We start from the raw sequence: 15,055 nt of genomic DNA, 5'->3' as shown, positions 1-15,055 counted from the left end.
TTATTTATGAACATATCAAACATATCCTCTATAAAGAGGATCGTCACTCATCAGTATGTGGGGCTTCGGTTAGATCATTTGAGGTGTTCTTGACCGCTGCAACGCATAGCTAACCGGAAATCATACTGGAGCACTCGGTTAACTGGTGACCATACTGGAACATACGGTTTACCGGTGGTCATTCCGGAGCTCATGGGTTACCGGTGGTCATTCCGGAGCACATGGGTTACCGGTGGTCATTCCGGAGCACACGGTTTACCGGTGGTCATTCCGGAGCACATGGGTTACCGGTGGTCATTCCGGAGCACATGGCTTACCATTGGTCATACTGGAACATTACAATAGGAGCGCTATTCGGTGCCGTTTTTCATCAGTATGCTGCCGGTTTTGCCATGTATGGAAGTTCCGCGCTGGCGTTTATTAGCCTTTCATTAGTGAACCGCACAGACCACGTGAAATCGACCAGTGAGAAGCCGATAAATGCCAAGAAGCTGGCAGCCAGCTGATAAAAACGGCGACCAAAACAGCACCAGCGTCAAGTAATTAATGGTGACACTGGAGCATAGCTGAGCCGTGGCCTGTGAGCGCCATCTGAAGCAGTCTGGCTGTTTTCTTTCTCGACCTGTCGAAGCGCGTTGAGGGATATTTCACTTCACATAACGTAGGTACGTCAAAACGTCACGCCCTGCGTTCATATCAATAGCTGTGGGCCGAGATGTGACGATGGAAGGTTTCTCGGTGCTACTTGCATTGATTTGTCCAGTATTGGATATCGGTGTTGCAATTGTTAAGTTTAAAAAAGCGTGGGCAAAAGTTCGCCGTGATCAGTAACGTTGAAAGCTGAGTCACTGACCGAGTTTGGCGCCGTTTTCAGGTGACTGGCGAGGAGCACTGCCGCGCGCGGGACGAGCTGGCCCACCTGGGCGCCCTCTACCACAGCTATCTGTCGAGCCGGCGGCGGCACCAGCTGCTGCTGCAGACCTACAAGGGCGGCGGCGAGCGGCACACGGCCGCCATGGTCGGCTTCAAACTGCCGCACGATCCGCGCTGAGAGAGAGAGAGAGTATACCTAACACACACCGCGCGCCCGCCCGAGTCCATAGGCTGTGCTAGTTACCGTCGCCGCTACCGCTCTGTTGTGAACGTGAATTGAATAGAATGTCCACCTTATGCTTCATTGTTTTTTTTAGTTTTCATTTGCTATTGATTGGATTATTTGCTGAATCATCGCACAAATATCTAACTCTTGGAGAGTTACTGAAGTAAGACTACGACGGCGTCATGTGGATTTGTCCGAATAGGACTGTTTACGCGACAGGTTATGTTAAAACGCCGCGGCAGGTATAAATTCTGTGTATGAGCTCTGTTGGTATGCAGGGTGAGCCATAAAGATTTACCCATCGAAAATTTAATTTTGTTTCAAGGCGCGCTGACATAGCTATGTCATCTTTTACATACATATAACATGTATGAATTAGACTGGACCACAGCATACGACTGCGAAGTGAACTGAGAGAGCACTGGCTAGGGGACTGTGGCATGGCGTTAACGCGGCATTAAGGCCACCCTCTGGTCATCCTTATTGTCACACTGAACTGTTATCTCTTGGGAGAAACCCTGGCCAGTGCCCCATATGTTTGTATTGTGGTCGGCGGCCAACCGGCCCGGAAAACAGGGAGCATACGCAGTGGGAGGGGATTCCTGAAGATATGCGGTGTTGGGCCGGCCTGTCAAAACTTTGCTGGTACGGCAAATGTGTTAGCTACGCTGGGAGTTAATCGATCATGCCAAGGCCAAATGGCCAGGGTATTGATTTAGTTGGATGTAGTCATCACTCATCAGTGCCAGCACGAGCAGCTGATGTCCTATGTTTTGATAACATTAATGTAAATGTGGTCACAGTTGAGTGTTTAGGTCGGACAGCCCCGCGCCGGACGTTTATCAATCGCTGGTATGTACACCGGGCGCTCGGCCCGGTAAACCCGGCTCGGGAAATTTCGAGAACAGGCTCATTGGAGCGAGCGTTCGACATATCTATCCCAGAAACCTTCTGCCGTTCCGAACGATTCGAATGTGGCCTAGCCTGAACGCGCGCACTGATAAAAGGTCGCGGGGTATCCCCGTCGGAAGCCTGAGAGCCGAACACGTGGGAAGGGAGACGGGGTCATCAAATGTAAACAAACAGCAGGTCATTGGTCGCAGTATATGCGGGAAACAGGCGATTGTGCTTTGTCGGGAACGCTGGTTTGAGGACATACTGGAAGTGGAACAATTTTCGCACGGACCCGTGCCATTTGCCAATGTTTGGGCCCCGCCCAGTAGCAGTGGTGATGTTTTGTTTTGGAGACCTGCGGCGCTCCGACGATGACGGCTGACGCTCGATGACGCACCATACATCCGGGACTTTGCTGACGACGCCGGCGGCGACCAATCGGCGGGCTCCACGGCGGCCGGCGCTGGCGGCGTTGACGTCAGCGGCCGGCCGACCAATCGGAGAGCGACACGCCGGTGTTGCGCCAGCCGCCGCTCGGCCGCAGTGTGACCGCAGGCTCCGGGAGCGCAGGTCGGCCGCCGCGGCATGGTGCAGAGGAGTAGAGAGCGGACAGTCGAGAGGCGGCAGAGGGGTCAGTCCACTGTGAGCCTGCGCAGCGCGGGCAGCTAGCGTCATGACAACAAAGATCATCATCACGCCGGCCAACCACGGTGTCTCGAAGGCGTCGGCGCTGGCCGGCGCGCCGCGCACGGTCCGGGTGGTGACGGTGGGCTCGCCGCCGTCGTCGGCCGGCCGCGGCCCGCAGACCCGGGTGCTGCAGGCCACGCCGACCACCACCGTGTCGCCGGCCGTTGTGCGGACCGTGCTGAAGCGGGTGTACACCAGCAGACCGGCGGAGAATGCCGTCACCACCACCACCACCACCCCGGCGCTGTCGGGGATCATGCCGAGCCCGCCGAAGAAACGGCAGAGGCTCGACCACCTCACCGCCGACCAGAAAAACCAGAGGAGGTGAGTACGCGGGCGGGTTAACGCCCAGCGCTGCAGTAACGTCAATTCAAATTATCAGTAATTTCCGGCAACCATATAGCTGCATGTTTTCCCTGGATTTGAACCTTATGCCTGTTGCAGTCAGCTGCAGATTCTGCAAACACCGAACAGTGACGTCACAAAGATTATGCAGGAGCTTTAATCCACCGATAGCGTGTCGCCTGCGTTATGTAACCACCCTTGCACACCATATGGTCGTTGGTGGACCATATGGTGTGCAATATTAATGACTACGGTTTCTCTCTACAGAAAACTGAAGAACCGAGTAGCAGCTCAGACGGCCCGGGACCGTAAGAAGCTGCAGATGGACCTGCTGGAGAGCAGAGTCACCAGTCTGGAGCGTCAGGTGAGCACCGGGCGCCCTCTCCGGTACCGCACGCGGGGGGGAGGGGAGGGGAGGGTCGGCTGGCGCGGTAGGTAAATCAGTACACCATGCCGCGGGGATTAACTGGCATTGGTAAGGGAGAGTTTTTCACCCATTCCCGTTGCTTTGCTCGACGGCAATTTTTAACGTGATTGTTTGGGGAGCGCGTTTCAGTGTCCGTCGTGCAGAAAGTCGCGAACTCTTTATCTCGTTATCTCGTGTCGTGTTGTATCGATCCGCACGACCTAATCATTGCTTAGGTCAGCACTGACAAGTCGCTCGTCAGCAGGAATTGCGGACTTGCTACGTGATTTACATACTGGTGCCTGATTGTAAGGGCTATCGCTTTACATGCGGGCCGGGACGCAGTGGCTGTTTGCCGTCCCCTCTGCCGATTCCCGTTCTAACTCGCCCGCTCTCCTCCCGGCAGAACGACAAGCTACTCCAACAAAACGCCTTCCTGCAGAAGCAGAACGAGCTGCTGAGCCAGCAGAACGCGCTGCTACTGCAGCGGCTGGAACCGGCCGGCGCGGCCGCCCCCACCCCCGCCTCCGTTGAGTCTGCAGCACTCATTAGTGGCCCTCAGCAGAAGGGACAGGAGTCGGGGAGGGCGGTGGCGGCGCTGCTGGCTCTCAGCCTGCTCAGCTGGGCAGGCTTCCAGGTGGCACTGGCAGCGACAGTGACCAACACGCTGATCTGCTCGAGCTCATCAGTCGCTCGATATTCGGCGGCGAAGAGCCGGCGCGAGGGGACGCGTCCGCCGCCGGCGCTGCTCTGGTGGGGACCGCAGCAGAAGAGCTGGAGCCCAGCCATGATACGGTGACCGAGGACCCGGCGCAGGCGCTGCTCGCACTGCTCGAGGAGTCCGACTCGCCCGACTCGCCCGACTCTCCGGCGAGCAGCTCGGACGGCGCCGTGCCCGGCTCGCCGCGCGTCCCCTCGCCCACCGAGTCGCTCGAACTGGACGTGAAACCCCACATGGACGACCTCTGCAAGATGGAGGACCAACACTCCCCGACACCCTGGTCCATCTTCGACGACGAGCCCCTCGACGCTCAGCTGGACGACCAGCTTCTGCTGTTCCCCCAGTTGGTGTTGTAGATATAGAATTGATTTATTTATCCTTGTTCATATGATGCGACGTTACTTTGAAAATATTATAACCGAGCTGGGTGTAAAGGAAATATTCCCTGCCGTACATATTTACGACAGCGTTCCTTGTGAAGTGACCTGACTGTCGGTTTTGGCTGTAAATGTTCGGGCCCTGGGGCGAGTCCGGGCTGACCAATACATGAGAATGTGCACAACGAACGCGTCTGAGAGGAAAACGGACGAGATAAGAAAGTGGACGTGATGGAATGTAACTATGCGACGGGACGGACGGCGGGGTAGGCTGTAGTGAATGAGAATAAGCACCGAAACTGTTAGATCACGCGTGCATTCTCCTGGAAAGGGCCAGTCAGTTGAATGCCGTGCACTGAAATGAGCGACGGATGAAAGGAGATTCTCTGCTGTTCCTCAGATTCTCAAGCAAATTTAAGAGTTGGAATGACGAAAGCTCCTTATCGCGTAAATTTGGGGACTGATTTAACAGTTGAATGTCGGGTCAGGTTAACCGTGTCAACATGTTACATATCGACGGAATATGAAAGGCCTGGACGAGTGCAACGAACCCGGTAGCAGATTGGCAGGGTCACGCAATTATCATGCAGATCGTTTGATACAAATAGCGGTGGGCTACTGAAGCTATAATCCGGGTCCTCGCAAGTGTTGAACGAATGCTCTCGACTCTCGAGCGAGTGAAGGCCTCAGTTGAACTAACTTCAAACGTTTTTAAATCACGGATGGAAATAGTTGTGTACGACGTCGCATTGATCAACACTAAGTCGCATGCTCACGTATCCATGATATTTATTTGCGCACAATACCCTGTGCGATATTATAACAAAATGAGATGAATTACATCGTCCATTGGATGATGATGATGACCGACTTACAACAACGAACACTGGCGACACCATAATGTCGCACCTCACCGCCGCCAGTGGAGACGAGGGCCGGATGTCGGCTGACTAGTCGGACCGTGATAGCTCCAGGAGGCCCGCTCCCTCGAACGTGCCCGGCTGGAACTTGTACAGCTCCTGGAGCACCCCCACTGGCGACACAATAACGTAACGGTGTCAGGAGAACCGGTGAAACATAACAACGACGAGACAAAATACATGACTACAGTGCATACCGAGTCCCGACAAGCCAAATATAGGTACCCAGTCCACTGCATTGACAGGAAAACCCGAACACAACAGCCAAATAAACAAATGCGTATGAATAACAAAACGAAACAAACACTGGCGGTATATTAACCCTGTAATAAAATCCCTGATTCTATCGAAGCGCCACGGCGTGACAGGGTTAGTTTTGCCGTACTCGCCTGCCGCCCCATCCTAAGACCCTCTATGTCCTTCAGTTCAACATCCATCTCCCCTTTCTCAGACCCACCACCTTAATTCCCGTTACACCCACCCTCCCAGCTTTCTTACCGTGCTGGGCGGTGAGTCGCATCTCCCTCCAGCAGCGGCCCAGCGTTTCCATGGTAACCAGGTAGCGGAGCCGCTCGCGGGAGACGGACACGGAGAACTCGGCGTCCAGGTCGGCCAGCCGGTGGAGGGCGGAGAGCAGGAGCAACACGGCTGACGGCTCATCGGCGCCGCCTGGGCGAGTACCGTAACACGGATAAGATCATTGGTCACATGCTACCATACGGCACACCTGCGCCGCCTGGGCGCGGGTGACGGCGTGGGTCAGGTCACTGATCACCACAACACAGACAGTTTGGGATTCGGCTCAGAAATGATACTGCTCACTCCACACAGGAATGGACATTGGGATCTAGTTTGGGATTCGGCTCAGAAATGATACTGCTCACTCCACACAGGAATGGACATTGGGATCTACCATAACTGGGACGGATCTCGTCGCTTTCTTTTTATCATTATGACTTGAGGAAATATCGAGAAAATGACTTCAAACGGTGCAATGCGGCCACCGCGAAGTGAACGTGTTATCGAATGTTACCGAAGAGACACTCCCCCTGCTACTGACCGTGTTCCCCCCCGTCACCGACCGTGCCCCTCCTCTGTCACTAACCGTGCTGCCAGTGCCGTACGGCTGCGTGCAGCAGCTGCACCACTAATAGGGTGAGGTGGGCGCGGCAGCACGCCTGCGGGGGCAGTGCGGCCGGCCGCCACACCAGCAGGCCGACCAGCCGCAGCCAGCGGGCGTCGCAGGCGCCGCCGGCCGCCGACAGCTGCGGACACAGACATAAACACACGGCTGTGTTAGCTACTGTCGATAGCGTCATGGGCAGCGAGGGCTGGAGAGGAACGGTGAGGTGACCCCCGCTGGCTAGTTTACTGTTACACCGTGCGATCAGGCATTACACAGAAGCATGGTAAAAATGCACGTCCCTAATTAAACGCGTCGACTGTAGCTAGGTAATATCTGTCATTGGACTAATTAGTTATACCCGACGCTTGTCAGGTATTCAGTGCCAATAGGTAATGCTTGTGATTCAGCGATTACCACCTAACTTCCTGTATATTTTCCACAAAACATTCTATCCTCAAACCATTACAATGTGACCGCGCGTGACCGTACCGTACATAGGCGGCGGAACGGGGAGGGCACCGTCCGGGGCACTGTGCCCCCTTTGATTTTGGCATTTTAACATTAACCCTATGGGCGTTGCATGGAAAGAATGGGACCAAAAGTCGGTGGTGCCCCCTTAATTGAAGGTGTTCCGCCGCTACTGGTACCGTACCCACTTTCCCGTCCGGGTCCCACGACTGACCTTCCACCGTTTACCCTGCTGCGAGCTCAGGTCAGCCCGTCCGGTGGTCAGCGGCTGCCTCTGCGGCCCGTGGCGACTGTGACTCGCAGGCAGTCGGTAGCTGGACGGGGACGGAGGATCGGACGGCGCGCCCCGCTCGCAGCAGAGGATGTTCAGCTTCTTCATCAGACACGTGCCTGCGCGCAGAGGTTAGGTAGGTTACAGGGAGGGCCGCGCCGGGACATCGCAAATCGCAATACATTTCGCTGCGATGCCACGCATTACCCACCGGTCTGCTGACTTGCCCACATGGTGGTGTGCTCAGTGCCGAGCTTGTCGACGCAAAAATAAAGTTCACCGTGAAACTGGTACTGCGCAGCTGCTGAGATTTTAAATTATCACACTAGAAATGTTTCGAAGTGGTTCCAAAAAATGTTAACACCTACGCCACCGTTTACGCTCCTACGTCACCGCGCGTTCCCACGCCGTTGTTACCTGTGTGTTTCCGGGCGGGGGGCTCGGCCGGGGGCGGGGCGGCGCGGCACCAGAGGCCCGCTATCTGCCCTGTGCCGGCCGCACTGATCAGCAGCTCCAGCAGAGCCAATAACAGCCGGGACGGCGGCTTGGTGTTAAACACCTCGTGCACGACGGGACAGAGAGCCTGGAATCTGCGGGGACAGAGAGGGCGATTATTCAGTGCATGAGGTCAGAGCCTGGTCATTGGAATAAGATAGTGCATATGAAAAATTCAACGTATACGGCTGCAAACAACAACGCAAGTAAAAGTAGGTACCAGCAATAAAATGAAATACGGAAACAAGCAATAAACGCCTACGCCGGAATGCACACTAGACCGTTCGAAAAAAAAGTTATGAAGACGGAAACCATTCAAATAGATGCCATACCTAGTTATGCGGCGTTTGAAATCAGTGAATGGCGAGACTTGGTTCACAGCGTCAGTCCTTCCATTGGAATACGTACAGTTCGTCCGGGAGGGTGTCGCCGGCCATCGTCGCCAGCAGGACGGCGGTGTGCTCCATAATGTGGGCATTCGTCACTTCACCCTGGAAAACATCGCGACATTTATCAGTCGACAATGCAACGAAAACAGCTACTTTAACCAGAATGCACAATACACATAAAAAACTAGTTTTTAGTGGTTCTTTCACGATACCAAAGATGAATGGCTTACAATGCATTGTTTAATCATAAAAACTAACAGAAACCATCCGTGAAACCATTCGCATATGCTTGATAAGATAACTGAACTAGGCGATTACGAAGCCGAGTACTACTGATCTAGGCAATGACTGGTACTAAGTTGGGCGAATATGACGCCTGACGGGTACTGACCTGGGCGATGACGGGTACTGAACCAAGGAATGGTGGGTACTGACCTGGGCGATGGCGGGACGCAGCAGACTGAGGGAACTCACCTGGGCGATGGCGGGCCGCAGCAGTCGCGGCAGCAGCTCGGTCAGCGGCCGGTCAGCGGCCAGCCGCGCTGCCAGCGGCGCCGACCACTCGGCCAGCCGTCTGAGGGCGGTCAGCGCAGCCACGGCGGCCGTCTCCTCCTGCTGGAGAGCCTGGCGGGCCGCCGTCCGACGCCGGCCAGAGCCCAGCGTGCACACCTGCCTGGCAAAGCACAAACAGACAGCAAATATGTCAGGACAGTGAGAGGTGTCATAATGTCATGGAAGGCTCACTCACGGCTCCCATCAGCATTATGCTAATCGAGTCAGCCGAGCCCAACACAGCAGCTTTTAGATCGTCCAAAAGGGAAGCTCCGTGATCTGCAGCTGAGACACTTCAGTGGACTACTAGAAAAGGTCTGAATTATGGCCAACTCCCAGTCCTAATTACCACCCGGATTCCAATATATTCCGAGTTCTAAGGTCATCATTTCATGTCGTATTTCAACCCCGCTTTTCTAATTCACACCAACTTGACCGTTATCCGCAATATCCGTTTGACCAATATGACCGTTAGGAGTTAGGACCAACAGCCCCCGGCTCTCCATCACACCTGTCGTCAGCCCGGGTCGCCCGCAGCCGCTCCACGCTGTCTGAGAACGCGGCGAGCCGGCCGGTGGCGGCGGCGGCCAGCCGGTGGGCCGCGCCACTGGCCCGCTGCGGGTCCGGGTCGGCCAGCTCAGAGAGAGCGGCGCCGTCGAGCCAGCGGCAGTCGGCGCAGGCCCGCAGCACGGACAGCACCAGCTGGTGGGCGGCCACCTCGTCACCGTCTGTGTGGAGAGAGAAGGAGATACAGTCACCATCTATACACACAGAGAGAGACGGCCACATCGTCATCGTCTGTACGGAGATGGAGATACAGTCACCATCTATACACATACACGGAGACACGGCCACCTCGTCACCGTCTGTACGGGGACACAGACCGTCATCATCTATACACACACACGGAGACACGGCAAACCAGTCGCCAAACCAGCCTACGCACCTAGTCTCTCTTCACTGCATCGACGCCAAATGACGCATCATCGACCGGTGATCGCTAGCTAGGTACCTAAACACTGAGCACAACGCTCTTCAGCCCGCGTCTTCTCGGTAATTTCAACTGCATATCGACAGTAACACCCATCCGCCGCCAGCAGAGCCCACACTTCGACAGCTGTTTCCAAAGGAAAGCAGTTACTCCCATACGCTGATAGCGATAGGTATTGCGTCCTTAGCTGTGTTCGTACCTGGCTGCGACTCCTCAGGGTCCGGATCCGTCTGAGTGCCAGACGTCTCGGTCCGCGCTGCAAACTTCTCCGGTCGGCGAAACTCCGAGCTGAAAAGAAAAAGTACACAACCATTTTCGAGAATACATTAAAATGTCCCGCAGCGAAAAAAATGTTCCAGAAATGTTAAGCATATGCTAAGACATACGAACGGCAGCGCTTCATAGTCGAATGAGTAATCTAAAACAGAGCCACCCCAGTAGGGGGATGACCCAGACGAGTAGTCTGACCTGGTGACGAAGCGGCGAGCGGCGGCGAACGACTGGTCGGCGGAGTCGAGTCGCGGCGCCTTCCGCGGCGGACTGGCAGCGCGTCCGGGCGAGTCGCGCAGAGCCCGATACTGGCGGGTGACCTCGGCAAGCTCGTGGCTCTGTGGACAACACCGGCCCGTCAGTAGTCGCGACAACGGCATCGAGAAGGTAGGATCGTGACGTCCGGGCACACGCTACAAACAAATCTGCATTGCAGGGCAATGATGCAGTTGGTGAGTATGAAGGAAAACTAAACAAACACAAACACGGACTCTGGGAACTGGGAAGCCAGAATCAGTTGTCAATTTCTAACCGACGCTCATCGCTACATCCAAGACCCTAAATACAGCTACATCTACGACTAGATTGTCCTTCATCGCTGCACTGTGCCGACCTTGAACTGGAGCTCTGTGCGGAGCGTCTCCAGTTCCTTGTTGAGCGCCGCCGTGCTCTGCTCCAGACAGGAGTGCTGCTCCTGCAGCTGGCGCGAGCTCTCCAGGCGACAGTTCTCCAGCTCCCGACAGCGCCGTGTCAGCTCCTCCCGCAGAACAGACACCTGGCCAACGGCACAGAACACATCCCGTAAATAGACACAAAGACAACGTGCAACAGGCATGACGGTAGGGTGAGCCTAACAGGCAAATCTTTATTAGTTGACTGAGGGCCATACTATCAGTTTCATGATAATAGTCGATCGGGGTCGACAGTTCTGACTGGATTCGGAATCGGAGTCAATCTGGGAAGCCAGAGTCGGGGTTGGAGTTGCCGAAAATCCATCGACCCGCAGACCTGGCTGTTAGGGTTACGAAGGCAGAGTTGGAGTCCGTCAGAGTCGACAGTTCCGTCCAATTTGGAGTTGGGAGTCAATATTTGGAAGCCAGAGTCAGATCCAGATTCAGAGTCGGATCCATCGACTCCACAGGCCTGGTTATAACAAACTGCGGCTCACCTGCCCCTGCTGGGTGTACTTGTCGGCCTTTGCAGCGCGCAGCTGATCGCTGAGTGCCTGGTGGTCGCGCCGCAGCTGCTGCAGTTCAGACAGCGGCGCCGCGGGCTCCGGCGGCGGCACGCGGACGGTGCTGGGCGCCGCCACCGGCGGCTGCCGCTGTCCCCGAGCGCAAACGGCAATGTCAGACCAGTGGGCACGCGCATAACGAGCCAAAGTAACGGCTTAGGGGACAGACTGTCTGGGGGATCGGTCAGTTGAGAGCTCGGTTCATTGCAACTGTCTTCTGACTATCTATCCTGCTGTCAGTGACAGTGGCCCATTATAGGTCACATGAAGTCTGTGAGCCAGGTGCGCTGTTTCCAACAAAACATTCGACTCTAAATTGTAGCATTCTCGGAGCTTCTGGTTCAGTTAGTGACCATCAGGACCTCCACAACAAACTCTGCTCAACGTGAATAGGTCGTTTAGTTTGGTGCTTAGCATAACAAATCCATTCATTTGAAATTATTATTTAGAATGCTGGCTGCTAAGGACATTAACTTCAAGCATATCATTAAAAACCAGACCAATGGCATGTTTTGAGAACAGGCGTCCTTGCTAAATCATCACTTTGACCTCAGCTCAACCTTCACCAGACCATGCCTTCAGAGGTCTTAGCATACCTTGCTGTGTGTTGATGGGGCTGGGACATGGTCCTCAGTCAGTGGCCTGGCAAGATGTTGCGACTCCAGCAGCATCGCCTCCTCAAGAGCATCTTCCGGCAGTTCCTCACCCCAGACATCATCATCATCTGGGATTGGTGGAGGAGGTGGTGGGGGCGGAGGAGCGGCTGCCACAAATGACAGCGGCTTTCGACCCCCAGTGTTGTTCCTCCAGTTACTCATCTATCTCAGAATGAATCTGTAGGAAAACAACATAATATTAGCAACATGTCTACTGGTTCGAGTTGTTTGCAAACCACAGCTGCCACATGCCATTGTTTGGACTGCTTTCGGTCTTGGTCTCGGGACTCGATGCTTCTTGAGAACCCTCCGGCTTTTAGAACAAACAGGAGTTTGGCCTATTAGATGAAATAACTGATTAAATGTGTGACTCTCAATGCTATTACTGCATGTTTAGGTTTATCATAGGCAGCAGTTTTTCATCATAGAGGTTAGGAAATTCAGAAGATTCTAGGTGCCAAAGCATAAATTTGTAAAGAACAAATTCATCTGGACCAGACTGTCACTAGGACCAGAAAACGGGCTATTTCCAATATTGCCGCCTTGACGTGCAGCCTCAAAATACCATTTTGATTCTATACTGACCCGTGACCAATTACTGGCATAAGAATCGTACAAATAAGAAACCCATTTGACACCTGATAAACAAAAACTTCCACTGTGTAGGTGGCACAAAACATATAGATTGAATAAATTCACAGGCTTGCGGTAAAATTTTAGTATATTTGCCAGAACTAATTTCACGCTGGCATGGGGGACGCGCCCACAGCGAGCCCATTTTTTATGAGAAAGATAGCTTGTTGAACACTTCTTAGGCTTAATCTGCAGCTCAGGTATAAAACAACCAACAAATCTATTTTATTGTTTTGTAAATCCTTTTCCCACAAAACAAAATCAAAATTACACAGCTAGTAGCAGCCAACAAATTCAATTTTGAAAGCCGCGATTTTTAGTTGCGCCGTGACTGTGACAAGAGCGCAGAGTTCAAAGCCAAACAAGGTAAGAAATGCCCTCACGAAATAACTACTCGTGCCGCCACTGCGGGCGCCGAAAGAACATATCGAATGTTTTGTTTCAAACTGTTTGTTTTCTACGCAACAATATGATTAATTACAGCGCATTATGATTAATTCAATGTCTATTTTCTATAGTTTGCGGCCTGCCGGGTGGGGGGAGGGGGGGGGAATTAGGGGCGGCACATGTCTCGCTTGAGTTCACTCTCAGTCCGTCCAAACTCTATAAAAAACGCTTGCATTTCGCTGTGTTATGCATTTCATCGGTTTGGTTTCCTATGAGTATATCGACACGACTTTTGAACCCGGTCTTGCTAATTATTTCTACATTGTCCACTTCGAGGTGTGTTTAACACTTTTTCCCAGTGGCGGCGGAAGCAGGGGGGCAAGGGGGGCAGCTGCACCCTAAAGCTATGGAAAGGGGCGCCTCGAAAATCTGTAGAGGAGGCAGGAAGTTAAGAGGTGCGGCAGCCATCATAAAGCTGAGCAGTGCGACACCGCAACTGACAAAGGCACTTGTGACACGAAGAGGGTGGTAATGACGTGGGAAAAGTATCTTTTGATATGCTGAAGAGTGGAGGGCATCCTTATCTGAAACAAAGGCAGATGCTGCCGACCCTGTCGAATATAATCTTGCCAGGCGATAAAGGCTAGGAGGGCGCAGCCACTCGAGAAGCGCGCCATGCGGAAGAGGGGCGCCTGCATGCGAAAGAGGGGCGCCTGTGTGTGGGACGAAAAAGAAACATTTATGGAGACATCTTTGAAGGCGATAGCCTCCGAACGCCAACGCGAACACATGAGGGCTTATAGCGTTGCAGGCTCCATGCGACAAAAAGGGGCGCCTGATGGCCGATATGCGAGAGGAAATTAGTTTGTGTAACATTTATCGGGGGCGGTTTGCCGTTTACAACATATGAATGTTGAGGGAGGTCCGAGATTGGGGCCTGTAAAATTGCACTGTCCGTATGGGCGGTTACACCCCTAGTGCTAGATGTCCGTCAAGACAGCCCATATTCAGCCCAGATTCAGCCCGGATTCAGCCCAGATTCGGGACACCTCCGATCAAGCTGAAACTCGCACACAATGTAGGCCATGACAAGCCCAATCCACAGTCTAAGTCATTCGGTGGCACTCCCAGCCGTTTGACCTACAGAGGTCAACAAAGGTCACGTAGCCCAAATTTGCACAGCAGATTGTGGCCCACCCAGTAGAGCTAGAGCGCTAAAATGGCACCAATCGACTCGCCAGCATCTAATCTTACTTTCCCAACACTCATTTGACCTCTCAAGGTCATGCGATGACCTAAGGTCATTTGTGGGCTATGTCGCAAATACACTTGCACAGCAGTTTTCGAGTAGATGGATTGACCGAATTCCAAATCAAAGCACATGATCGGGTAGCCCATAGGCCGTAGTAACTTTCCTTAAAAACCGCTTTTCGATATGTGACCCCGTTTGACCTCGGCAGGTCAAAATCTGCAAATAAACGACAATCAATACGTCGCAGCCCGGATTCAGCCCAGATTCGGGACACCTCCGATCAAGCTGAAACTCGCACACAATGTAGGCCATGACATGCCCAATCCACAGTCCAAGTCATTCGGTGGCACTCCCAGCCGTTTGACCTACAGAGGTCAACAAAGGTCACGTGGCCCAAATTTGCACAGCAGATTGTGGCCCACCCAGTAGAGCTAGAGCGCTAAAAATGGCACCAATCGACTCGCCAGCATCTAATCTTACTTTCCCAACACTCATTTGACCTCTCAAGGTCATGCGATGACCTAAGGTCATTTGTGGGCTATGTCGCAAATACACTTGCACAGCAGTTTTCGAGTAGATGGATTGACCGAATTCCAAATCAAAGCACATCATCGGGTAGCCCATAGGCCGTAGTAACTTTCCTTAAAAACCGCTTTTCGATATGTGACCCCGTTTGACCTCGGCAGGTCAAAATGTGCAAATAAACGACAATCAATACGTCGCAGCCCGGATTCAGCCCAGATTCGGGACACCTCCGATCAAGCTGAAACTCGCACACCGTGTAGGCCATGACATGCCCAATCCACAGTCCCAGTCATTCGGTGGCACTCCCAGGCGTTTGACCTACAGAGGTCAACAAAGGTCACATGGCCCAAATTTGCA

At 53.5% G+C, this 15,055-nt stretch overlaps 2 protein-coding genes across 3 annotated transcripts; one reads left to right on the top strand and one right to left on the bottom strand.

Moving 5' to 3' along the window:
• Positions 1-2,402: 2,402 nt before the first annotated feature.
• LOC122373769 (X-box-binding protein 1-like) lies at positions 2,403-4,714 on the top strand. The gene is made up of 3 exons (XM_043352128.1): positions 2,403-3,004; positions 3,293-3,389; positions 3,838-4,714. Exons 1-3 carry the CDS (start codon positions 2,667-2,669, stop codon positions 4,228-4,230), a joined length of 828 nt encoding a protein of 275 aa, XP_043208063.1. The 5' UTR covers positions 2,403-2,666; the 3' UTR covers positions 4,231-4,714.
• A 587-nt stretch (positions 4,715-5,301) lies between these two features.
• LOC122373768 lies at positions 5,302-12,845 on the bottom strand. Of its 2 annotated transcripts, none has more exons than XM_043352125.1 (14): positions 12,806-12,845; positions 11,842-12,079; positions 11,180-11,335; positions 10,625-10,786; positions 10,210-10,349; positions 9,941-10,029; positions 9,262-9,478; positions 8,673-8,871; positions 8,218-8,300; positions 7,732-7,904; positions 7,258-7,433; positions 6,555-6,714; positions 5,948-6,118; positions 5,302-5,562 (listed from the first exon to the last, which is right to left on the bottom strand). In XM_043352125.1, exons 2-14 carry the CDS (start codon positions 12,061-12,063, stop codon positions 5,480-5,482), a joined length of 2,031 nt encoding a protein of 676 aa, XP_043208060.1. In that variant the 5' UTR covers positions 12,064-12,079; positions 12,806-12,845; the 3' UTR covers positions 5,302-5,479. The 2 variants fall into 2 exon arrangements, with proteins under 2 accessions (XP_043208060.1, XP_043208061.1); XM_043352126.1 differs by having other exon boundaries at positions 12,751-12,807.
• Between the last annotated feature and the right edge of the window lie 2,210 nt (positions 12,846-15,055).

This window comes from Amphibalanus amphitrite, unplaced genomic scaffold, assembly GCF_019059575.1.
Source record: "Amphibalanus amphitrite isolate SeventyFive unplaced genomic scaffold, NRLGWU_Aamphi_draft 001548F_arrow, whole genome shotgun sequence".
NCBI lineage: Eukaryota > Metazoa > Arthropoda > Thecostraca > Balanomorpha > Balanidae > Amphibalanus > Amphibalanus amphitrite.
This window is presented reverse-complemented; position numbering and strand designations above follow the sequence as displayed.